This window comes from Heteronotia binoei, chromosome 3 (genome assembly GCF_032191835.1).
Source record: "Heteronotia binoei isolate CCM8104 ecotype False Entrance Well chromosome 3, APGP_CSIRO_Hbin_v1, whole genome shotgun sequence".
In the NCBI taxonomy this organism is placed as follows: domain Eukaryota; kingdom Metazoa; phylum Chordata; class Lepidosauria; order Squamata; family Gekkonidae; genus Heteronotia; species Heteronotia binoei.
The window spans coordinates 80,456,233-80,483,279 of NC_083225.1; the positions used below are offsets into that span (position 1 = coordinate 80,456,233).

General features: G+C 43.2%; 1 protein-coding gene across 1 annotated transcript in view; it reads left to right on the forward strand.

Moving 5' to 3' along the window:
- IL1RAPL1 (interleukin 1 receptor accessory protein like 1) overlaps window positions 1-18,359 on the forward strand; it is a 1,501,437-nt gene extending 1,483,078 nt beyond the window's left edge. Inside the window, exon 12 of the mRNA XM_060234094.1 lies at window positions 16,290-18,359. Coding sequence (XP_060090077.1) covers window positions 16,290-17,008 — 719 coding nt within the window. The 3' untranslated portion in view covers window positions 17,009-18,359. The remainder of the gene's footprint in view (window positions 1-16,289) is intronic.
- Window positions 18,360-27,047: the final 8,688 nt, after the last annotated feature.

The window sequence follows — 27,047 nt, forward strand, 5'->3', positions numbered from 1 at the left end:
TGGCTGGAGGGAAAAGTCTGATTTGGGGTTGGTGCTGTAGCAGTGCGATTCTTCCTCAATCTCCTTTTGTCCTCAAGACCAGCTATGCGTGCGTTCTCAAAGGAAGAGACAGCCTGGTGGATGGTGTGCCTCCATGCTTTGTGATCTGAGGCTAGGTCAGACCACTGGTGATGGTTGATGCGACAGGTGCCAAAGGATTTCTTCAAGGAGTCCTTGTACCTCTTCTTTGGTGCCCCTCTATTTCGATGGCCGGTGGAGAGTTCGCCATACAGGGCAATCTTGGGAAGGCGGTGGTTTTCCATCCTAGAAATATGCCCTGCCCAGCGCAGCTGCGTCTTCAGCAGCAGTGCCTCGATGCTGGTAACCTCCGCCCGCTTGAGAACTTCAGTGTTGGTCACAAAGTCACTCCAGTGGATGTTGAGGATGGTGCGAAGGCAGCGCTGATGAAAGCGCTCGAGGAGTCGCAGGTGATGACGGTATAAAACCCACGATTCGGAGCCGTAGATGAGGGTTGTCATCACAACCGCTTTGTAAACATTGATCTTTGTGCCTTTTTTCAGATGCTTGTTGCTCCACACTCTTTTCTGCAGTCGGCCAAATGCACGGTTTACCTTTGCCAGCCTGTTGTCAATCTCCTTGTCGATCTTGGCATCTGAGGAGATGATGCACCCCAGGTAGCTGAACTGCTGGACTGTCTTCAGAACTGATTCCCCCACAGTGATGCAGGGAGGGTGATAATCTTCCTGGGGTGCAGGCTGGTGGAGAACTTCTGTCTTCTTCAGACTAACTTCTAGGCCGAATAGCTTGGCAGCCTCTGCAAAGCAGGATGTCATATGCTGCAGAGCTGATACCGAGTGGGAGACAAGTGCAGCATCATCAGCAAACAGTAGCTCTCAGATGAGTTTTTCCATTGTCTTGGAGTGGGCCTTTAGTCGCCTCAGGTTGAACAGGCTGCCATCGGTGCGATAGCGGATATAGACACCATCGTCATCATCTAGATCTACTGCGGCTCTTTGAAGCATCATGCTAAAGAAGATCGTAAAGAGAGTTGGCGCGAGAACGCAGCCTTGCTTTACACCTGTGCCTATTGGGAAGGGCTCCGAGAGGTCGTTGCAGTGTCTGACTTGGCCTCGCTGGTCTTCGTGTAGCTGGATGATCATGCTGAGGAACCTTGGGGGACATCCTAAAAGTTCCAAGATTTGCCACAGGCCTTTCCTGCTAACGGTATCGAAAGCTTTGGTAAGGTCGACAAAAGTCACATACAGAGCCTTGTTCTGTTCCCTGCATTTCTCTTGGAGCTGCCTGAGAACAAATACCATGTTGTGGTGCTCCTGTTAGCTCTGAAGCCACACTGGCTCTCTGGGAGGAGTTCTTCTGCAATGGTGGGCACCAGTCTGTTCAGGAGTATTCTGGCAAGGATTTTGCCTGTGATGGAGAGCAGGGTTATCCCCCGGTAGTTGGAGCAGTCTGACTTTCCCCCTTTGTTCTTGTATAGGGTGATGATGATTGCATCGCGAAAGTCCTGTGGTAATTTGCCTTGTTCCCAGCAGGTGACAAGTACTTTGTGAAGTGAGCTATGTAGTACTGTGCCCCCATGCTTCCAGATCTCTGGTGGAATTCCATCAACTCCTGCTGCCTTGCCACTTTTCAGTTGCTTGATGGCTTTAACAGTCTCTTCTAGGGTGGGGATCTCATCCAACTCTGTTTTCACTGGTTGAAGTGGGGTGAGATGGATTGCTGAATCTTGAACTACGTGGTTGGCACTGAAGAGAACCTGAAAATACTCCGACCACTGGTTCAGTATGGATGCCTTGTCTGTGAGGAGCACTTGGCCGTCTGCACTACGCAAGGGACTCTGAGCCTGATATGATGGACCATATACTGCCTTCAGTGCTTCGTAGAACCCTCTTAAATCACCAGTGTCTGCACACAGCTGGGTTCTCTCTGCAAGCTTGGTCCACCAATCGTTCTGAATGTCTCGAAGCTTGCGCTGGAGGTTGCTACATGCAGCGCGAAAGGTTGCTTTTTTCCCAGGACAGGAGGGCTGAGCAAGATGTGCTTGGTAGGCAGATCTCTTTTTCGCCAGTAAATCTTGGATCTCTTGATTGTTCTCATCAAACCAGTCCTTGTTCTTCCTTGTGGAGAACCCGAGGACTTCTTCAGAGATCTGCAGGACGGTAGTTTTCAGGTGTTCCCAGAGTGCTTCTGGAGAAGGGTCTGTGGGGCAACTGGGGTCCTCAGTTTTTGACTGGAGTTTTGCCTGGAAGGCAGCTTTAACTTCGGCTGACTGGAGACTGCCCACCTAAAACTTCCTCCGAGGGATACCTCCTCTCCTGGGTGTGGGTTTAAAGTGAAGACGCAGATTGCAGCGTACAAGATGATGATCCATATGACATTCTGCACTGGGCATTACTCGGGTGTGTAAGACATCTCGAAGGTCTCTCTGGCGCACCAGAATGTAGTCGATAAGGTGCCAGTGCTTGGACCGTGGGTGCATCCAGGTTGTCTTCAGACTGTTCTTCTGCTGGAAGATAGTATTGGTGATGGTGAGCTGGTGCTCCATGCAGAATTCTAGCAGGAGGCGCCCGTTGTCATTGCAGTTGTCAATGCCGTGTTTGCCAAGTACTCCTTTCCAGGCTTCCGAGTCTTTACCTACTCTGGCATTGAAGTCGCCAAGGATGATCACCTTGTCCTCTGTAGGGGTCTTCCGTACGAGGTTGTGTAGATCAGCATAGAACTTGCATAGAACTTGTTCTTTTCTGCAGGATCTGCTTGAAGGGTTGGGGCATACACACTGAAGAGTGTTGCATGCTGCTTGTTTTGAAGTGGGAGGCGCATGGACATGATGCGATCTGAGTGACCTGTTGGCAGGTTTTTGAGTTTGGAGGCAATGGAGTTCCTGACCATGAAGCCAACGCCAGAAAGGCGGCTCTCAGCCTTTGATTTACCTGACCAGTAGAGGGTATAGCCAGCACCGTGTTCTTGAAGACTACCTTCCTCAGGGAAACGGACCTCACTGAGAGCTGCTATGTCGATATTCAACCTGAGAAGTTCGTGGGCAACTAGAGCAGAGCGTCGTTCAGGGCGACCACTGTCTACTGTGTCAAGCATGGTTCTGATGTTCCAACACGCAAGCTTTAGTCTTTGCACACTTTGTGAGGCAGGTGCATGCCTTTTCTTTGTTGTTATTTTTTGACCGCAAGTAAGGATGCCCGTTGACCGCGGCTAGCCAACTGGGGGGGAGGAGACGAGCTTTGTTTAGGCCACCTTTTCTAGGCCCCTCTCCGTGTGGAGCAAGCAGTGCTGTCCCTAGATAAGGCTGCTTGGTCGTTCAGGGTGCTGCCGAAAAATGCTTTCGTCTCCGGGTTAGCATCAGGCGACCAATACCCTGAACCGCCTACATGCAGGATCGGGACTGCGGCTTCCAGTGGCACCTTCCACCTGCCATTTCGCCCCTTGCCCATCGCTGCAGGACTTGATGCGTTGTGGGTTGTGTATGTGGATATGCCCTTCAGGCCTGCGCAGAGGAATTTTTTAGGTGAAGTGCAGTGTGCGCGGTACTGGCTCCACCCTTTCACCTGGGGGTCATCTGCCATGGCCCAGTAAGCCGGGACGCCGGCAGCGAGTCCTCCAGGTGGTAGGTGTTACATTAACGAGCTCTATCTGCCCGGGTTTGATGTTAGAGTTTTCCTTCTCTTAGGCTGGCGAGGACCCTCATAATTACTGTCCTATCAGCTTGTTGGGTATAGCCTCTAAACATTATAGTAATTTTTTACAGAAAAATATTGGAAGACTGGAAAGCTGACAATCAGTTCACCTCATCAGAACAAGCTGGTTTTAGGACGGGCCAAAGCACTATCAACCACAGTCTGACATTGCACCAGCTAGCTATAGATTGTGTAACAGGTCCCACAAACACCTATACACAGCCTTTGTTGACCTTGTGACTGCTTTTGACTCAATCAATATAGAAAGGCTCTGGTTTAAATTGGAAAGTACTAATATTAACAAATGCCTCTCCATCTAATAAGAGAACTCCATAGTGATACATCATCCAGTATAAGAGTAGGTATCTCAGGTTCCCTGACAGATAGTATCTCAGTAGACAAAGGCATGAAACAGGGTTGAGTTCTAGCCCCCCTCCTTTTCAACCTCTATATTAATGACATCACTAAGAAGTTCTCAGACTCTAAGCTTTTTCCTCCCTGCCTTGGTTTAAGGAAGATTTCAGTCCTTTATGCCAATTATATGGTTTTGTTGTCTATAATCTGCATCAGTTTAAGAAGGTCGCTGTCTGGGCTTAGTGACTTTTGTAAAGAAGAGCTTTTAAAAAAACTAGTCAAAGACCAAGGTGATTTTTTTTTTTTTGAAAATGTCAGTATATTACTTCTTGTTGGTCAATAGATGGGTCCCCAGTCAATCAACGTCATAGTTTCAAATATCTGGGTATCACCTGTGCTTTCCTGGAAGGCGCATACAGAAATTATTAAAGCAACAACCCTCTGGTCAGTCAGGGTAATTCTCAAATTTTACCACTCCAAGGGAGGTTTCCAGATAGAGCCATCCCTAAAGCTCTTTCAAGGCAAGCATGGTGGTTTGGGGATAGAATGATGACCTGATTGCAAACCTGGAGAGAATCCAAAACATTTTCTTGAAAAGGCTATTGGAACTACCTCCAAACACCCCAGCTGCATTGTTGAGAGCTGAACTGGACCTTCCCTCTCTTCAGGCACATGTGTACAAAGCCTTTTTTAATTACTGGCACAAAGTAGAGAGCTCCAGTAGATCATCTTTCAAGCATTTGTTGTCTGTAAGCCTAAAAGATCCTAACTGGCAATTCAATTATAACAAAATCCTCCAATCATACAACTTGCCAGATGTTATCCAAGGTGCTTCTCAGACTGATTTCAATGGTAGGGCACAAATATACACACAGGATGCTGCCACAGACAGGCAAGTTATACTAGAAACTAAATTCTCACCCTGATACAAATCAATTAAGTTGGATCATTAAAGGGCACAATATCTGCCCAAGATTTCCTTCTTTAAATTACACTCAGCATTCACATCCATTCATTTTAAAACCATACAAACAGCTATGCTTGAAGGATGTTATATTAGTTGCTCAGCACCTCTACATATGTGGAGGCCAAGATCCTGAAGACCTGTGTGATTATTTGTTGGCCTGTCCACTTTACTCAACTCCAAGAAATAAATTTCTAGATACAGTCCTGACCAGTTTAGGCCTTGGCACCACAACAGGAAAATATATATATATTTACTTGCAGATGTGGTGTCAGAAGTTTCATACAAGGTTGCTGTTTTTGCCTAGTAGCAAATAACATCCAAGCCAAGTTAGAGTTAGTATGGGCCAGTTAAGATTTCAATTAGCATTCAACAGACATTTATGGGAGACTTTCCATGTTTATGAAATATGCTCCAATATATAATTTTATAGTGTTTTGATCTAGTTTTACTGCATTTTATTGGTACACTATTTTTATTGTTTGTAATGGCCATTGGCCCTCTGCAATAAAACTGAACTGAACATATAAGTAATTGTACACAGTGCTTTAGTATTCTAATATTGCCTGCCACAACGTAGTCCTTCTGTTGTAGTAATACTGGCATCAAACAGGGCTGCAAGGCAGGTAGAGCTGTCTCTTGCAGGGGCAGACTGGTGAGCCAGTGGCCTAGAAAACTGCTGGTGACTAGGAGCAAGCAAAACCAAGCCCTAGCAATTTTGCCAACACCTCAGAGAGAACTTGGCTCAGACCTTCATGTGTGATGATAATTGGTGTTTGCTCACAATTTGTTTCCTCATGCACAACTGCCAGTCAGGAGGAGAATGCAATGGGTGAGCTAATGTCCATTTTCAGCTCCACTGAGCAGAGTGGCTGTGCTCATCTTGGCTTGGTTCAGAATCATTTCACTTCCCAGTGCACTCCTGGTTTCCTGGCTTCATACTAGGAAGACAAAGAAAACAATTTCACTCAGAAACGCCAATAAAGCACCTTTGTAAAAACTGTGAGCAAAGGTTTGGATCCAATGATGATGCTGATGGATGTAGATCTTTCTCTTGTTCCTTTTCCAATGACAATCAGTTCCAGTCCCAGGGAAGTTGTTTCCCAGAGGTGTGGGGTCTGTATCACTATCCATGTGCATATATGGGGAAAAGAAACATCTGTAGTCCTTGTGTCCACAGATCAGTAGATCCAATCCAAGATCTAACTTTCAATTTTTTTGCTCTGTTACAACTAAAGATGGGCAAAAAGTAAAGTTCATCACAAATTTTGGCTGCTTTGTGCAAACAACAGAAACATTCTATGAACTATCATGCTCTTTGTGATGGTTTGTGCTGGTTCATGAATTGATACATTTCCAGACAGACTGTCTCCACGCAATTAAATTGTTTACACAACTCCAAAGCAGTGTGTGGGGGGTAGAATGCTCCACCCTTGGAAACACCAGTAGGAGTCCTCTAAATATGATGAAGAAGAAGAGATTGGATTTATAGCCCACCCTTTACTATCCAAAGGAGTCTCAGAGCAGTTTACAATCTCCTTTCTCTTCCCCTCCCCACAACAGACATCTGTGAGGTGGGGTTGAGAGAGCTCTAACAGAAACTTCTCTTGAGCAGAACAGCTCTGTGAGAACTTGTGACTGATTCAAGGTCACATCAGCAGGTGCATGTGAAGGAGTGGGGAATCAAACCTGGTTCTTTCAGATATTTCAGATAAGAGTCAGTGCATTTAACCACTACACCAAACTGATGTAGTTATTGTGTAACAGTTACTGCTGGCTGCAAATAACAGAGTTTGCATTCAGCTCAGAGCACATCCATTTATTCCCTCCTGATTGTGAATTCCTCTCTCCAGGGCTCTGAGCCACCCTGTCTCTACGGCTCATAGAGTTTAGCTATGGGGCTTAGCTATGAGGTGTCTTGGCTAAGTTAAGATCCATTTTATTTCCTTCTGATTGTGGAATAAAGTATGAGTCAAAAAAAGTATGAGCCCAGTGACACTGTGAGGTATAAGAAGTTTTTGCTGAGAGGTATAAGAAGTTTTGAAGAAAGTAAAGACACTGCAGAAAACATTAATTAAGAGAGCCAGTTTGGTGTAGTGATTAAGTGTGCGGACTCTCATCTGGGAGATCTGGGTTTGATTCCCCACTCCTCCACTTGCACCTGCTGGAATGGCCTTGGGTCAGTCATAGCTCTGCCCTTGAAAGGGCAGCTGCTGTGAGAGTCCTCTCAGCCCTATCTACCTCACAGGGTGTCTGTTGTGGGGGAGGAAGATAAAGGAGATTGTGAGCTCTGAGTGAAAGGCGGATATAAATCTAATATCATCATCATCTTCTTCTTCTTCTTAATGAAATTGAAATAAGAGGCTGATAACCTTGGAGGAAATAGGAATACTCCAGATACTCCTAAGGAAGTATACATGACATGATGAAATAAGCTTTTATCTGGGTGCTCATTGCCCCCAAGTCAGAATGAAGAGTCGGACACAAGATATTGGTATACCTAAGGGCCACTTTATTAAGTATAATAATAAACAGTAAGGGCAACAAGAACTGCGGCCTGATCAGGGCCAGGGGTGCAACAGACCGCTCCCCTGCCATTAGCGGGCGAGAGACCCAGCCCCCCAGCCGGAGCTGTGTGGCACAGCTCCCGCCAGGCCAGCCCAGCAAGGAGGCAAGTCTCAGAGGGCCTGACCACCAGACGCACATCTCAATGGAAGGCACTCTCTAGTCGAGCCTCAAGGACGGTCTGCATTCTCACACCCCAGGTCATCAAACCCTAAGATAGATCCTGCCAGATCCCTAACTCCCCAAAAGGGGGATACTTTCTGGTCCTCTCCTAGCCGCATAGAACCATAAACCCATTAACAACCTGCCACTACTAAGGCCAAGTCTCTACTTAGGGCTTAGCACCTATCGGGAGACCCAAGGCCACCCACACCCCTTGCCGGAGATCTCTCAAGAAAAACATGTTACCTTTTTCAGAGAGATGCACCCCATTCCCTCTGTAGAGGTCAGGAAATTTTATAGAAATATCTGGGTGGGGCAGAAAGTGGTCCAACCCCCCCTTCCAATGCCTTCCTAATTTCTTCATTAGCTTTATAACGGGCCCTCTCTATACCTGCAGGAACCCAAGCACTACACCAAACAAGGCGGGGGATCATGGCTGACCAAATTATAGTGGTCCCAGGCCATCTCTCCCTAATGTGCCAAAAATCCTCACAGGCCTGCAAGACCAAAGCCTTGCCTTTTACTAGCCCTAGATCATTCCCTCCCAGGTGGATGATTAAAACCTCAGGAGCACCTGCATTCCCATGAAATAACAATGGCAGCAGGCCAGGCCACTGAAGACCCCGGTGGCCCCGCCATTCGACAACATGTTGGCTGAGTCCCAGCTGAGAGCTGACCGAAGTTCTCCGAGCCTGATGTGCGGCCCAAAACACATAGCTGTGTCCACAGACGAGAACTCGGCTCCTCTAGCCAGGAACAACAGCATCTAAAAAGAAAAAAAACAGTCAAAGTAGAAACAAGAACCATAATATCTCAATTACAAACAACAAAACTAGGAACTGAGCAGAGGACAAACATAAGATTTATAGGCCAATGACCGCCAACAACCCAGGTGCTGAATGTAGGAAGAAGGATATCCCAGGGCAGCAGCTATAGAGGCTGCCCCAATTCTAAAGGAGTGGGTACCAAACTGCACCCCGGACAACCCCAGCTTAGCTAAAGCCCGGGAAGTCACGGCCCAAAACTGATGCTTTGTCAGTGGGCTGCTGTTAAGGTGACAAAACAAAAACCCATCCTTGGTCCCCCGAACTGCCAAATAAGCAGCCAAAGTAGAAACCGGGCACAACTCAAGCTCAGAGCATGTGCCTAGCTCCAACACGGTCCCTTTACAATGCTGGTCAGTCTCAGAGTGTCAAACAGTAATGACTGACTTACCCTCAACTAAACTCAGGTCCCATAGCAACAAAGCATTTCCAGAAACATCATTTCTGGAGCCTGCCACTAACTCACTAACTCTAAGGGTCCCAAAAAAGGCAACCAAGGAAGCAGCATGGAACAGTGTGGACTCAAAATAAGATGCACACACTGTGCCCCAAACCCCCTTCAAACCCTTAAGAATCAGAGGGGAAATAGGCTTCCTAGTATCGAGATTAGTCCCAGCCTCTCTGGTCCATCCCTCCAGCATCTTTCGAAGCCGAAAGTCTGCTGTTTCCTCCTTGTATCTCAGTGCCAAAGCAGACAGGTGTCCCGTAATGGATCGCATGGCCAATCCCTTACCTTTTAGAGAAACACAGTAGTGGAGCAACAGCTCCACCGGGAGGGGCCAAACAATGTGATACCCTACCTCACCCCTAAAGACCTCAAACTGCCGCACAGCATGTTCACAAGACTTCCTGGTGCTAGGCACAATGGCTAGGCCTATTGCTCTGCAGGCCTCGGCTCTCCAATCAGACATAGCTCCTGGGGCATTGGCGCCGGCTCTCGATCGGCATCTGGGGCCAGCTGATGAAACCTCTCCATCTGTTTACAAGAGAGAGCATCAGCTACCCCATTATCTACCCCAGGAACATGCTTGGCTAAAAACAGTATGTTAAGCTGCAGACAGCGCAGAGTAAAGGCCCTCACCAATTTCATAACCCTTTGAGATTTGGATGAAAGGGAATTAATGACATGGATCACTGCCATATTATCGCACCAAAAATGAATTGTGCGATTGGCCATATAATTCCCCCACAGCCAAACTGCAACAAGAATGGGAAAAAAACTTGAGAAACGTTAAATCTCAGTTCAAACCTGCCTGAGCCCATGACTCTGGCCATGCGTCCATGCACCAATGTCCGTGGAAATAAATCCCAAAACCTAAAGACCCAGCAGCATCAGACATGACCTGAAGCTCGGCCTCAAGCCTCATGTCGTCTCTCCAAAAAGAAATCCCATTAAAGGACTCCACAGATTCTTGCCATACCCTTAAATCCTCCCTCATGCTGCTGGTAACCCGTGTTCTGTGTTGGGGCAGGCGAAGGCCTGCCATAGCATCACATAGCCTCTGAAGAAAAGCTCATCCGGGAGCAACCACTTTGCAAGCAAAGTCAAGATGCCCAACCAGCTGCTGGAACTGAAGCAATGTGACCTTTTTCTTAAGAAGGAAGGAATTAATCCTACTTCTCAAATCTTCCACTTTTTGAATAGGAATTCTGGTCAATTGCGCGAGGGTATCCAGCTCAATCCCTAAAAAAATAAGTTTTTAGGCTGGACATTGTTTTTTCCTGCGCCAACGTAACCCCCAGTTCTGCAGCCAGCTCAATGAAGCCAGACAGCAGCCGTGTGCAACGCCCAGTCCCTGCAGGACCCACAAAAAGTAGTCATCCAAATAATAAACAACATCCTGAGATCCAACTTTTTCACAAACAGCCCATTCCAAGAACGTTCTGAAACACTCAAAAGCCACACATGAGACAGAACAGCCCATTGGCAAAGCTCTGTTCATGTAAAATTGCCCCTCAAAGGAAAATCCTAAAAGCTTAAAATTAGCCAGATGGACAGGTAGAAGGCGAAACGCAGACTTAATATTGCATTTCTCTGCCCCCTTTCCACAGTGTCGTACAAGGCTCACGGCCTGATCAAAGTTGGTATACCTAACTGGGCATAAATGCTCAGGAATCCCATCATTAACTGACGCACCCTTGGGGTAGGAAAGGTGGCGAATCAAATGAAATTCACCAGGCGCCTTGTTTGGCACCACTCCCAAGGGGGAAACCTTAAGGTTAGGCACTGGAGGATTAAGAAATGGGCCCAAAATCCTGCCTTCTGCTAACTCCTTGGCAATCTTATCCTTAACTATATGCTCTAAACCTTTAACAGAACTAAGGTTCCCAGACCGAAATGCAACCCGGGGACCCTCAAAAGGAATTCTAAAACTGAACGTGAAACCATTTAACAAGTAAACACTATCAGCCCTTCGCAGGTACCTATACAGCCACTGCTCAAGAGGTCCCATATTTATCAGACTGAGTCCCTTTTCCAGCTTGGTAAGTACTTCCACCCCCACCTTGTCTCTTTTAACCCTCACGTGGCTGGGTTCTGGGGCAGTTACTAAAGGAGTGCGGCCCACCACACATGGGGCATTCATGCTTGAAATGACAAGCTTTCCTGCTGCACACTTCTTGGGAACCAAACTCCCAGCAAAGCAAGCGGGGTTGAACCGCCTGCCCCACAGAACTGTGGGAAGAGGATGATGAAGCAGAAGTAGCCAATGTCCTAGCAACCAAATGACCACTGTCAGAGTGGTCACCCAAATTTGGTCGCACTGGGGACATGACCTGAAGCCACAACTGCTGGTGGATGCGATCCCACTGAAGGGAAGGGTACAAAGAGGCCCTCATCCTGAATTCTTCATCATATTGAATCCAGGAGGGCCCACTAAACATCTTGTATCCCTTATAAATGATATCCATACATCGCCAAGGCTGGGCACGTGCAACCACACCAGCATATATAAAAAACCCAGGCAGCCAATTGGCCCAAGTCCAGTCCACTTTGCGCTTCTTCAATTTCTCTTTTTCTTTGTCATCAAACTCCTCTTTATCTTTCTTCTCCAACTCATGGAAGTGGAGGGAGAAAATGTCAACATTCTCACCTTTTAGGATCTTATCTTTTGTTGCAGGTAACAAATGATCACCTAAAGGTAATGCTACGTTCCCGAAAGGCATGACAGTAAATGGGACCGACCCATATGCAGCACCGAACTGAGGGGAACAGCCCCATCCCCCCGAAAAGGGGGATGGCATCCCTTGCTGACCAGCCACAGGCCAGGGGCCAAACTAGCCCATTGGCCATGACCAAGCTTGCTGCAGACCAGTGCCTATGGAGGGAAAAGCAGGGGTCCAAGGACCCCATGGCCAAGCCATGCCCGAGTATGACTGTGTAGTGCCCCCAGCCTTACCCCCGTATCCAATCGGCACCAGTGCTGACTCTGCTTCAGCATCCGCTGAAAACAAAGCTGCACCTCCATCTGCACCGCCGTTGCCCTTGACTCCTCCAGAGCCGAGTCCTGCAGACCTGCCTTCAAGGATGGACAACGTAGTTAATATATCAGCCGGCAATGCCACCTTTTCCCAAGCCCAACCTCTGCGAGGAAGGAATGCCTGCCACCTTTTCCAATGCCGAAAGCCTTTGCAGAATAGTTGTATTAACCCCCTCATCGCCCTCCTCATCGGAAGAAGATGAAAGGGGGGCTGGCCTTTTTGGCGGGGCCTTAGGGGCCTTGGGTGCCAGCTGCTTGCCTTTAGGCTTTCCAGACCCTTTCTTCCCAGGCATTTTGTAAACCAAGATAAAACTAAAAAAATGCCCCTAAAAAATGGTTGCCATTGAATTCACTGAAACTGACCTAAAATGGCTACCGCCAGGCACCACTTAAAATGGCTGCCTACACCTTCACAAAGAACAACCACCAGAAGCTAATACTGGATGCCTATATGAAGCTGCCTTATAATGAAACAGTCCCCCAAAATGGCCTCCGCTCCACTGCCTCATAAGGTCACTGTCCTTATGAAGAAGAAGCAAATATGGCCGACCCAGCCTGAAGCAGCCCAGAAAACAAAATTTTGGCCCCATACAAAATCCCCCTCCCCTAGTGGGGGGGAAGCGGGGGGAGAAAGGGAAGAAATAACAGGCTGTGAAATGGAGCTCCTCTTCCAAAATGCCACCAGTCCAATGCTGAGAAACAGCCAGTCGCAGGGCCTTATCAGAGGCCTGATCGCAGCAACTGAACTTGAGACAAGTCCCTACAGCCTCCGTCCAGGCCACTCTTCAGGAGTGCACCTTATCTATGATCTGATCAGGCAACAGAGGAGCAAGCGAATGCGCTGCTCAGCCTCCCAGCCCTGACAAACACAGCAGAGCTGCCAAAGGAGCTCTGTCTGCCCCGATCTCAGCCTGGAGACTGAGGTAGGGGCAGGTGGTACTTCTGCTATCACAGCAAGCCCCGCCCCTTCAAAAGCACACCCAAATGGGCTGCAAAAGTCCTCCCTTTCACCCAGAGAGGCAAAGACATTCCAGCCAGCCTAGTGCCAGAAACGAATTGTGGATGGACTATGTTGTAGAACTGTACAGTTTGGTGTAGTGGTTAAGTGTGCGGACTCTTATCTGGGAGAACCGGGTTTGATTCTTTACTCCTCCACTTGCACCTGCTAGCATGGCCTTGGGTCAGCCATAGCTCTGGCAGAGGTTGTCCTTGAAAGGGCAGCTGCTGTGAGAGCCCTCTCCAGCCCCACCCACCTCACAGGGTGTCTGTGGTAGGGGAGGAAGGTAAAGGAGATTGTGAGCCGCTCTGAGACTCTTTGGAGTGGAGGGCGGGATATAAATCCAATATCATCTTCTTCATCTTCTTTAAAATGCAAATAGTAGATTTACATGACTCTTAAAAGTTTTATTAAACACTGTTAGCCTGTACATCATAGTTTTGTTTTGTTTTTTTATTGCCTGACCATGAACTGTGATCCCATACTGTTGGTTTTTCTGCTTTTTCAGCATATTGACTTCAGCATCTGTGACCATGTAGCCATGGACAATGTTGTTTCTGCCAGCCACTCCCATCAGGCTGCTCTGTATCACATGGCAGTGATGATTTGCACCATGTTATCTACATCCATTCCCTGCACATGGAGCAGAACCACTTTGTAACCTGGAAGCAGGACTGTCCCCTTCTGGGGCCTGAACCATGCCCTGACAGTCCTGTTGGCTGCTACAGAGATCTGCTATGAAGTACATGGTTCTACCTTGTGCTCTGAGAACTGAGCCTCTGCTATTGTAAGCCAAATTGCCCTCAAAAGAGGTTGGGGAATTAATAGATGGGCAACTATGGATCATGAGGAATCAAGAATCTATGTATACAGGATTCTACTTCCAGAAATTCTTACTAAATTGACCAAGGACACTATTACAGAAAACTATATAACACACATACAGGGCAATAGAGACATACAACACACATACAGACCTAAGAAAACAGAGAGAAATATATATACAGGTAACACAAGGATGGACAAACAGGGTGATAATTACCGATCATAGTCTTCGAGGAAGGCTCCAATGGCAACAAATGAGGGATGTTGGGGAAAGGACCCTCAACTGATCAGATATCGGGGGTGTATCTAAACAACAGGATAGGGGTACTGTCAAATGCACATGTATGGGATGTTGGGTCAGAGGTTATAAGGACTACCTTGAACCCTTAGGTGGTAGGAGGTCCTGGGGCTTATGACAAGTGGTCAGATGGTACATGATGCTGTACCACGTGATACATTACCTCCGAGAAATGGGAGGCTCCAAAGTGACAGTTTGGGCAAGGCGTGGGTGGATGCATGGGCAGAGGGGATTAAAACAAGCTATACAAACTTATCTGAAAGTGACAATAGAAAGTCAAATTGCTACCTAAGGTAACACCTGATCTACACAATAGCTCTAGCTCTGACTGAAGCTGTTCTTCCTCTTCTGCTGGCACCGTTCTGTGTCTAGAGTTCCATTTGACAAAAGCTTGGGCAGTCTGGCAGGATCCACACCTAAGATAAGCTTGATTACCTTATGCAGATGTTTGAGACATCTGTTGGATATGTGAGCCTTTTGCTTTACTGTAATGGAGTCCAGAAAACAAGATGGTTCCTGGTGGTGTTAGCCTTTGGTTCATGGAAACATGTTGGAAGACGCTTTACCAGACAGCTCATGGCGCCACGGCTTCTTCCATTGCAACAATCAAAGCTGTTCACGCATGGAGCGGCTAGAAGCTTATCTGTACTGGTGGCTAACATACATCCAGAGATGTAGATTGTTGCTGTAAAGCTGAGGCTTTTAATATCCATATAAGTCTCTCAGAAAATAGTGAGCAAAGGCCATTTCTTAGAGCAGATGTGTGTGAGTTGAACTCCAGGCACTCTGGCAACCAAACTGGTGATCACGATGTCCATATAAAAATAGGGGGCTCTTTCTCACACTATCACTACTGCAGCCAGTGAAAGGCTGCATCCTCCACAAGGGAGAAGAGTTGGCCATCCACAGCAAGAGGCAACTGACTGCTTCTTGGGCCCTGCACATTGCCTTTTTGACCTCTTGGAGAGTGGCCCATCTTGAAGTCCCACCCATGACAGCGTGAGTGAAAGGATCCTCTTTTGGAGGGGCTTTTTGCTCCCCCTCTGTGTATCCCTGTTGAGAGGAAGCGGGCGTATTCTTCCTCCCACTGGATGCCACTCTTTCTTCTGGCAGCAACATCATTGGGTGCACCCTTTGCAGGAGCTTGCGGACAAGGATAAGTGTTGAGGTTTGCACTCCTCTGGACATGGGTGTGGCATGCTGTACAGGGTCACTAGGGAAGGTGCAGAAATGCTTCCAAACTGTGGGCTCCCCCCCCCTCTGAATCACTGCTATCAGAGTCCTCCTCTCCAAACATGGAAGGCAGGTAGAGAGTCAGCCAGAGATCCTTGTAAGTTTGGTATCTTTAGTACACTGGGGTGGGGTGGGGGGGCATTCTACCATGTCATGATCCTCACAAATTAAACCTGTTCATTTAGTGCCAAAAAGTTCATAACAGTCCAAGTGGCATGCCATGAACCACATAACAGTCCAAATGGCATGCCATGAACCACAAACTGAACTTTGTTTTCCTGGTTTGTGCCCATGCCTAGTTGCCTATTCCAAATACAAGTTTTTTTTCTCCCTGGTGTGGAGCAACAAGGAGAAAGCTTGCTCCACAGAAGCAATTTCTTGATGACTACCTAGAAGAGGTTGTGGGATAAAGAGAAGAGCACAATGCTCAAAGTAGCTTACCTGTTGCATGGGCTATTCTCTTTTTTAAGGAAAAAGATGAGAACTTTCTCTGCAAAGGATTATTTATCTTCCTTTCAGCAAGCTAGGAGGCTCTCAAGTGTTTCCAGTTTAAAGAGATAAATTCTAAAGATAATACACATGCTATCCCCTGTTTGCTTCCTGGAAGAGAAGGATAGTTCTAGAGCCAACTTTCACAGCACAGCACTAACAATTAGAATAAAGAGTTTGCACCTTTCTCAGTTTATAAGAGGAAACATTAGGTCATCATTACAGTTTTCAGTTGATGACACTAACCAAGCAAGATGTTACTTGCAAGCACTTTTTGAACAATTGGGATGATTTTACTGCATAGATTTAAAAGGTTTGATTTTTATCCCTTTACATGGTTTTCCTTTCAGGTATAAATCTGATTGTTCTTAAACCACTCTCTTCCTTTGCAGCATACATCGAAGATGTGGCAAGATGTGTAGACCAAAGCAAGCGATTGATCATTGTTATGACTCCAAATTATGTGGTAAGAAGAGGATGGAGTATATTTGAACTGGAAACAAGACTTCGAAACATGTTAGTTACTGGAGAAATTAAAGTGATACTAATTGAATGCAGTGAACTCCGGGGAATTATGAATTATCAGGAAGTGGAGGCCCTGAAACATACAATCAAGCTTCTTACAGTTATTAAATGGCATGGACCAAAATGCAACAAGTTGAATTCCAAATTCTGGAAACGTTTACAGTATGAAATGCCTTTTAAGAGGATAGAACCCATCACACATGAGCAGGTATTAGATGTCAGTGAGCAGGGACCCTTTGGGGAACTGCAGACAGTCTCAGCAATTTCCATGGCTGCTGCTACCTCCACTGCTCTCGCCACTGCCCATCCCGACCTGCGCTCCACCTTCCATAATACATATCATTCCCAGATGCGCCAGAAACACTATTATCGAAGTTATGAATACGACGTACCTCCTACCGGCACCCTGCCTCTTACCTCAATAGGTAACCAGCATACCTACTGCAACATCCCTATGACACTTATTAATGGGCAGCGGCCACAGACAAAAACTAACAGAGAGCAGAATCCTGATGAAGCTCATACAAACAGTGCTATACTGCCACTCTTACCACGAGAAACCAGTATATCAAGTGTAATTTGGTGACAGAAATGGAAGAGGGAACTTGGCCCCCTTGAGTAGAAGCAAAGTCTGCAGTCTGGTGCCTGGAACTACATCCTCGACTGCTGCTGTTAAACATGCATTACAATCTATGAAATATGAGGAAAAACAGGGTCTTGTACATATGTTTTTTGCAAATTTCTTTGTAGCATCAGTCTTCCTGTTTTATCCATGTCTCTTGCCATTCACATTTTGACTTTGTTTTATATGTCATTGGGATTTGTATATTTACATTTTTAAAAAAAGAAAAATGAAGAGACTGCTGTATAGATAGGAGAACCCTTTTTGCTTCATTAGTATAGTTTATGTGTTATTTTTAACATTTCTTGGGAATGCTTGGACAAAGCACTGTTGAGTCCAGAACATGATCCATTTTGTTGGCCTGCCTAGCCTGATACCCAAAGGCCATGCTTGCAGCAATTCACCAGTGTGTACGTGCGTGTGTGTGTGTGAACACTTGTTCTTAGGAGGATCCCACAGATGATTCATAGCCCTCTTCATTCATTATTCCACTGCCACATCTAATCCCACCCTCTTTACCCTTGTCCTTTTTACAGAACCACACGGGGTGAAATTATAGGTGGTTTAATTGTCTAACATTTCACATAGTAAATAGTTGTGGAACAATAAAAAAAAACCCCAGTCTGTATCACTTGCTTCACAATAACCACTATGAAGTATGTAGAAGGAAAAATAGAAGGATTCTTTCTTTCTTTTATGAGTTGATTGCATTCCTTGTATAGATAACATGCCGACTCTAATTCATTCACTTCCTGAGAAAGTGTTGGATGTGTTTGTGATTTCCCCCACACACACATTTTGGGTTAAGATTCAGTGGTTTTGTTTCCTGCTTTGAATTCTTCAAATGAGATTATTTACATTTGTCAGGCAAGTAAGGCAATAGGCACTGAAGTGCACTAAATCCCACAGAGATTTACAGTGACAGCTTCCAAACCAAAGGAGAGCAGAAGGACAATATCAAATACGGTTTGTCACATTGTATTACAGAAAATGCTGTCCTTTAAAAAGTAATGAGAAGATGCTTTTGCAGCTGATTTTTGTAGTCCCCGTGGGTACACTGAAGTTCAGTCTTCTCTTTTTCTTTTCACTTCTCCAAAATTTAGTATTTTTATTATTCATTCTCTCTCTTCTTTAAAAATTTGTAATAATAATTTAGATTTTTTTTTAATTTCTCTGTTGTTTAAAGGAGATCTCAGGAGGTTGCAAAAGTAAAAACCAACAAACATCAATATTTTATACAAGATTAATATTTAAATCAGACCCAGAAATGTTGGAAACAATGTTATTGAATAAAATAAACTAGTTATATTTTAAATGTATGATTTCATCTTTAAAGTGGAAGAAAGAACATGCAACTAGACTCTGGGAAATGTTTTCTGCATAAACCTCAGGACTGCATCTTGTCTATCTAGAAGTCAAAGAGTGTTTGTTGTAGACATGGATGGAACCCAGAGTTTAATTCCACATTCACTTAATGCTGACACAGCATTAATATGCATATTTTCACAAACTGATGCAACAGTCACTTTTCATATGAGACAAACTGGGGAAAGTGAGACAGAATGTTTTATTAATATAGCACTAGACTACGGGAGCACATTTCTAATAGTGTAAATTGATGCATTGGAGCACTAATATTGGGTCAGTTTATACAAAGAGAGAATGTAAACTATTCTTTTGGCACTCAAAATGCATCAGTTGAAGTGCTGAAAAACAATTTCTTGAAACTATTGAATTTCCTGTCATTTGGGGAGTTTTCCTAAACAGCTGACCAGTCATAGCCAATGTTGTGTGTGTTAATTTTATAATTTAAAAATATGTTATATTTTGGTTTGGATAAGATGCAGTGTGACAAAATAATGTGTAATCTGCAGTTTTAAAATCATTGTAAATTTTGACTGAAATAACCAGTCTCATGCGGTAACTGGCACGCAAGTATCTCAAAGCTGAGTTCAAGGAGTTCTAGGACAGACATTGATATTTACTCACACACAAATTATTCATTTCTGTGACAGTTCACTCAGGTCCTTTTCTAGTCTATTATTTTATTAAAGAGTGCCTCCCCCACCCAATCCCCAAGCTTTGGATATGTGCCAAATAAATTGCAACAAGCAAATAAAGCTGCCAGGGCATATAAAGTATGAAAAAGCAGCTTTGCACATTTTGTTCTTTGAACATTTAAGATGGCTATTATTTATTATAGACACCTGCCAGCTTCTGATGGAATTTAATGGCCTTTGACAGGATTCCAAATTTCAGTCCCTCCCACGTACTCCAAATACCCAAGAAAAGGTACATCAGTCCAATGGCCTTTTCCTTTATATTTTTAAAGTTTAAATCTGGGTTATGAAGTAAAAGTAGAGCATAGCAATCTGACTGCAGTCACACTGTAGGTACTAGTAGGATTTTCCTTTTTTAAAAAAAATGGAATACTTTTTTTCTTCTATTTTTCATGTAGATTAAAGCACTTTGAATAGCATGATTCAGGGATTGATGGATTCTATTTGATATTCACACTACTTAAATGATTTTCTTATAATGCTTTGTCATATTAAAAAAAAAACAAGAAAAAGTGTGTGTGAGAGACAGACAGTAAGATTTAAAAAAAAAAGAACACAGAAGCCATTTCTGGCTTTAGAAACATTCCTCCCAAGTATTCCTCTTCTATAAAAACAGCTCTGCGTGAAAAACAGTAAAGGAACTGTCATATGTTCACATACTCAATGTTTGACTGAAGTTCTGTTAGAACACAAAATAAAAGTAAAAATATCTTTGCCCTAATTCTTGGGCTGTATCTTTTTATTGGGGAAGAAGGTGGGTGGGGAGAGATGATCTAATTACTTGAAGTGTTCATGCAAGAGTCAAGTTTAAAGGTTATCCACACACAAAAACCCTATAACTGCCCTGCACTTTGACCCCTAATCCAATGCAGAGATACCCATACTTAACATCAGTTATTTTGCACTGTGGCTAAACAGTACAACAAAGTGGATGGGCAAAGGTGATTTGTTCTGCTCAAAGACCTTCCATTTTAGATTGCATGGATTAGATAGATAGATAAAGATAGATAGATAAATTTATAGAGAGATAAATTTATTGTCATTGTTCTCAAGAAAATGAGAGCAACAAAATGAGGTGCTCTTCCACAAACATACCAACACATCAACACCCACAAAAGGACATATACATAGACCATTTAAATGCATCTAAAAACACATAACCATTCATAACCCTGCATTTAGCTTAACCACGGCATTTGGATAGAAGCTGCCCTTGAATCTATTTGTCTTTGCCTTCAACACTCTAAATCGCCTACCTGATGGTAAAATCTCAAATAGCAAGTGGCCCGGATGTGAAGGGTCCCTTAAGATCATTTGTATCTTCCTTCTACATCCCATATCATACAGATCCACCAATGAGGGGAGAGAACATCCACAAATCTTCTGTGCTCTCACCATCACTCTTTGGAGCACCCTTCTCTCTGCTTCTCAATAATTATTCTCAATAATTATTCTCAATAATTTTGTTATAGATCTTTTTAATTCTGTCCATTATTCTGAAGCTAAGATTTTCTGCAACCTATGGCTATATGCTATCATTACAGTTTTTTTATTTTTGCAACTGCCAAAAATCTGAGAGTAGTATTAAATGTACTACTAAAGGGACTGTTCACACAACCATTTTTAGACTCACCATGAGTATTGTTAAACTTACAAGTTTTCTAACATGGTTGTCTTGAGATCTCACCACAACATTTTCTGTGCAAAAACAGATGTATTCAGTTGCCTCATAGAAATTCTCACTTCAAAAAAGGAAAATGTGAATTATCTATAAGATTCCTAGACTCTGGGATTCATACAGGTCAACTTCTCAGGCTAAAATACAAATAATCACTGATGACTTCAAGCAAAGGTCATAAAAGATAACTGAGCCATATCAAACTTTAGACCTGTTGCATTTGTCTTATATTATTAAAGAACTGCCAATTACATTGTTTTTACACCCATGAGATGGGAGAATGTACTGATGAAGTCTTTGTGTATTTTCTTTTTTTCTTGGTTTCTTTGAAAAGCAGAATTATCCAGTTTTAAAAGGAATTGTTTAAATCAGGCCCCTGAGCAACTCACTATCATCTGCTTCCTTCTCCCTCTCTCTTGTTTCCTTTTCCATCACAGTTTGCCTTGCCAGGTTTGCTCAATAGCACAGCAGCTACAGAGCAAAGCCTCTATTTTCTCTATTGCCTGAGATTTCTCCCTTGGGGAGGAGGGGGAGGAGGCAGAGCTTGCTTTTCCAGGCTCTCCCAATTGTACAGCTTTAAGATTTAAAAAATAATAATAATTGTGCTTGTCTGTGTCCTTTATAAAGTTTATATCTCTACTACCTAATCTTAAATAGGTACATAGATGGCCCAGCCCAACAAAGTCTCATTAATGTCAGATCCGGCCCTCATAACAAATGAGTTTGACACCCCTGGTTCAAAGAGTACAAGAATATAGACATTTTGAAATGCTGCTGAGAAAATAAATGGAAGAGAAGACTTCAGATCTCCCCTATACATCTGAGTTAAGCCATTCTTTGCTATAATGCAGTACCTTCCGAGGGCAATGGATGTGGCTGACAGATGGACAGAAGGGTCATTAATAACATCAAGCATATTCAGGCCTCATTTGCTTGTTTAGATTCCTTCTGCTTACCTAAAGGATCATAAAAAGTCCTGGGGAATCATTCCTCATTGTTAATATGGGACTGTTTCTCCAACTGGCCTGTTTGGTAATTTGGAACAATTTCTTTCATTTCTTACCTAGTGTCCCTTCACAACTTTTTGAGCTGGAATTAAATTAACATGGAAATATTTGTAATATACAGGCTTTGCTTTCAAGCTCTCTGGCTCTTTAGTGTTACAAAAGTTATTGTTTAATGTATCACATTGATAGTATTAAATTAAATTTCAAAGTGCTATCTTTTAGTCTTTGGAAAAGTGTATCCATGCAATATGAACATAAAACACTTTTGCAACTGCACAGTTATCTGTGAAAACTTTCTACAAACAATGGGACAAATGCAGATTGCTCTATCCATTGTAATTTTGTATTTATTATTATCCTTTTCACTTAGTTTATGATGAACCTTTATTTTTATCATGCTAAATTTCCATTATTGGAGGAAAAGATAGCTGTAAGCTCTTTATAGTAAGCTGAAGAAAATGGATTTAAAAACAAAGCATGAAGTTTCGTTAGTGCTTGGAAACAGTTATCTAAACTTTACCTATTAGCTACAATTCTATGTTAATATTCACTAACTTTCCTTGTTGATGACAGCAGGTATGTCCATGTTTGCAGCTAAAGAGCTTTTGAACAAATCAGATGTCATAAATGATGCTACCTAAAAAGACTTGTGACATGACAAATAAAAGTCCCACTCAAGTCAATGGTCCTCAAAGTCACAGTAGGCATACATACTTCAATTGTTTTCCCTAAATTTTAAAAGCAGTTTCCCACTTGACATGCTAAAAACTGTGAAATGAACATGGTGTCAGATAAACCCACCTTGATCAAACTTCTTCAACTGCACCTAAGGCAAGTTCTGAATCAGATAATCTTGATAGTTTTGTTGAAATTCTTAAGCGTTGTGTTCAGTGCAGTAGCAGCTGAGCATTGTTCCTATGCAGTATTTGCTCATTAGGGCACAACTTGCTCTTTAGCACAACAAAATTGCCTCACATTGCATCAGTGGCATCTATTCACAAAATTGTTGCAATAACTGATTTCCAAATAAACTAATTTTGTGCGTCAATACTGAAGGTTTATGGAAACATCGAAGAAAAAAGTCTCTGCTTTTAAAAAGTGAGAATTAATTTTGTTTTCTTTTGACATTGTGTGCCTTTTTTACAATCTGATGCAGCAGCACATGAGTATGGAAAGGCAGTGGTGAGTGAATAGTCTAATCATACAAATGGATATAACCCAAGTTATTCAGATGCATTAAAAAAGCTTGGTGAAGAATCCACTGCCTCATCATGATGAGGATCTAAATTGAACCAGCAAGTGGTAGAGCATTACCATTTCCTATGGGGCATAGAAGAGCTGCTGCTCCAGAAACTAAAGTTTGAGATAATCACATGGTTTTATGTATTGTGGTTTATTAATATTTGGCATATCAACTCGCCATCATTCAATTCCATTGCCTTTAGATTGGGATTATATATTTTTCTAAGCTTTGTGAAGCCAGTTTTGAATACTTTGTAAAATAAACAATCCCTTTCAAATCATGAAGCTTGGGTTTTTATAAATTAGGCACTGGGTCTGATTCAAAGCAGTATGAATGAAACAAAAGATGGTTCACATGTACTTTCTTGGAGACCTCAAATGTCTCTTAGTGGGAGTCAACAACCAGGGAAGAAGAAACAAGTGAAAAGGAGACTGCAATAAATTTTAGATACCATATTTAGTGTTCTCCAACCTTTCCAGATTGCAGCTTGGTGTCATGACAGGTTCTCACAGTGCCAATAAACCAGAGGAAGGAAGGTGAGAATTCAAACTGAATGGAGTGTTTTCTTCACTGGGTTATTGCTAAATAGTGATTTTTTTAAAACTCAAAAACTATGATAGAGGACTGCTGAGACAGCAATAACTTTTGTCTTCCACTGCTATAAAGCTGCTCCACTGTGTATGATTCTAGGGTTGTCACATTCATTAAGGCTGAGTTTAAATTTTAAATAAACACACTTTGATGGAATCTTTTAATATTTCTTTCTCAGTATATCTAATTATCACTTGGACATGGGTCCATGTGTGGATTCTGAAACCTAGAGATTGTGGCTACTAACAGACAAGAGAGATCTTTCTACAAACATGAGAAAAGGCAAAGTTTGCAGAAAAATCTGAAATCTACAAACAAAACCCAACCGCAAGGAGTTAACCCCTAAACCTAATAGAAGCAGTACTTATAAGTTTTAAGAGACATATGCCCCTTTGGCCATTGCTAGGCAACCATAACAGTATTTCCAGCATTCAAGGGCAAGGGGAAGGACCAGGGCCACTCCAGGGATCTTGGCCTTTTTTGGAGGACTATTGGAAGCAGGTCTGATAGCAAATCACCTGGTGACTTGCTACCACCAGACGTACATACCTCACCTGCTTGCTATTTTTCAGCAGACAACTCACAAAAACTGGTGTATTTGTTAAACTTGTAAAATTGGATTTGGGACACCCAGGTTGGAATATGCAACCCTTTCCTGGTACTATGGAATCTTCTCAGACTGGTAAATTACAAAGGAATATTTATTTTACAATTAATATTATTAACCAGAGAACTCCATTTGTAGAGGGTATTTCTGCTTAATCTCCTGAACCTCCTATGGCTGTTAACCACACCCCTCCCATGATGTCTGTTTGGTTGCTTTCTCCCACCCATCTCTTGAAGGAACCTTATCCTCAAACACTTTGCTGTGGAAGATCACTGAGTGACTTTAGTCAGTCACATAGTCTAGGTCTAATTTACCTCACAGGGTTGTTGTGAGGATAGAATGAAGGAAAGGAGAATGATGGAAGCTGCTTTGGGTACCCATTGATAAAAAAGAAACCACTGTGAACAAAAACACTACATATATTATGTTTTATAATTAATAAAGTATATGACAAAAATTCATTTTGTGTGTATTTTATATTGTGAATGTTTTATTTGGTATATGTTCAAATATATAATATCAAATTCATACACAGCTCTGGTGAGAAAACAGTTCATCACTTGCTACTATTCTCTTCAAATTAACTGTTATTCTTTAAAAGATATGGACTATTCACATTATATGGATGCTTGAAAGCACTTTTATAAATGAGATTTGTACTACAGCATATAGCTTTGAGAAAATTGAAGTGGCTTTTATCTTGTGACAGTTATATATAAATTTGATATTATATATCAGACTACATATAAATAGAACATTCACAATATAAAAATACAGACAAAATGAAATTTATTTTGTTTTATACTTTGTTAATTATCAAAAATTAATTATATTTAGCATTTTGTTTTACTTTTTTTTCAAATTGGTTCTTTTAACACTAGGATTACTCTTTTTGTGTCTCCATTGTGTAGAAAGACATGGTACTGAGAGCCAGTTTGGTATAGTGGCTAAGTGCGCAGACTCTTATCTTCCACTTGTAGCTGCCGGAATGGCCTTGGGTTAGCCATAGCTTTCACAGGACTGTCCTTGAAAGGGCAGCTTCTGTGAGAAGTCTCTCAGCCTCACCTACCTCACAAGGTGTCTGTTGTGTGGGGGGAAAGTAAAGGAAATTGTGAGCAGCTCTGAGACTCTGAGGTTCAGAGTGGAGGGCGAAGTATAAAACCAATATCATCATCATCTTCTTTTTCTTTTGGGTCTCCATTATGCAGAAAGGCATGGTACAAATGAAGTAAATTAATAACAAATATAGCTGAAAATGGGAACAGGTAAAAAAGTAGGTTGATTAGTGGGTGGGGAGAAGATAGAGAGAAGGTAAGGATTTGGGGGTTGTAAGCAGGGGAAAAAGAGAGAAGGAAGCAGGAAAAGGGGAGAAGCTATGGAGGCTTTCAGAGAAGGGAAAGAAAAATAGTGGAGGAGGGAAAATGATTTGCCCACTTCTAGTCCTTGCTAGTCCCCCACTTGTTGTCATAAGATGCAGTAAAGCCATAGGGATAAAAATATTTGCAGACATGGCATCATTGTGCATCTGATCACACATGTTTTACCTGTTATGCAGCAGAGAAATTGTTGGTACAAGAGAGAATAGTGCTTAACCTGCTACTTTCCCTTGCAATTCTTTCCACCAACCATTTTACGTTAGTCTTGTTTTCCCATCACATGCTATGTGTGTCATTGCAGTTATGGCCTTGTTTGAAAGCAATTTGTTTTAGTAATTTATAGATCACCTTCCAGCCATACAGGTAGTGAAGAGTAAAAATAATTAAATTACAAATATCAATAAAATAAAGCAGCTAAAGCAAGCTGAGGCTGGCAATAAAACTTCAGAGGATAAAATCAAAGTAAGCAGGATGGATTTCACCTGCAGTTGTTATTATACCCACCTGGGAAACTTGATTAAGTAAACAGCTCTGCACAGGCACCTCTGCAAGGGGCACTTTCATAGAATCACAGAGTTGGAAAGGACTTCCAGAGTCATCTAGTCCAACCCCCTACACTATGCAGGAAACTCACTAATACCTCTCCCTAAATTCACAGGATCCTCATTGCTGTCAGATGGCCATTTAAGCTCTGTTTAAAAATCTCCAAAGAAGGAGAGCCCACCACCTCCTGAGGAAGCTTGTTCCATTGAGGAACTGCTCTAATGGTCAGGAAATTCTTCCTAATGTTGAGCCAGAAACTCTTTTGATTTAATTTCAACCTGTTGGTTATGGTCTAACCTTCTGGGGTCACATTTCTAAACTTAGAGCTTGTGCAAACATTAAGCATCAATTCAAAAGTAGATATATGTTCGTTTGGTATTAGGGTTGCCAAGTCCAATTCAAGAAATATCTGGGGCCTTTGGGGGTGGAGCCAGGAGACTTTGGGGGTGGAGCCAAGATCAAGGCTGTGACAAGCATAATTGAACTCCAAAGAGAGTTCTGGCCCTCACATTTAAAGGGACGGCACACCTTTTCAATTCCTTCCTTCCATAAAAATAATGAAGGATAGGGGCACCTTCTTTTGGGGCTCCTAGAATTGGACCCCCTGGTCCAATCTTTTTGAAACTTGGGGGGTATTTTGAGGAGAGGCACTAGATGCTATATTGAAAAATTGGTGCCTCTAGCCCAAAAAACAGTCCCCCCAGAGCCCCAGATACCCGTGGATCATTTCTCCATGATTTTCTATGGGAATAAATCTCCAAAGGGAATAATAGAGTTCCCAGCAGACATTTCCCTCCCCTCCCCCTGCTTTCTAATGACCCTGAAGTGGGGGGAGGGGCTCCAAACCGGGGGATTCCCTGCCCCCACCTGGGGATTGGCAACCTTATTTGGTATCATA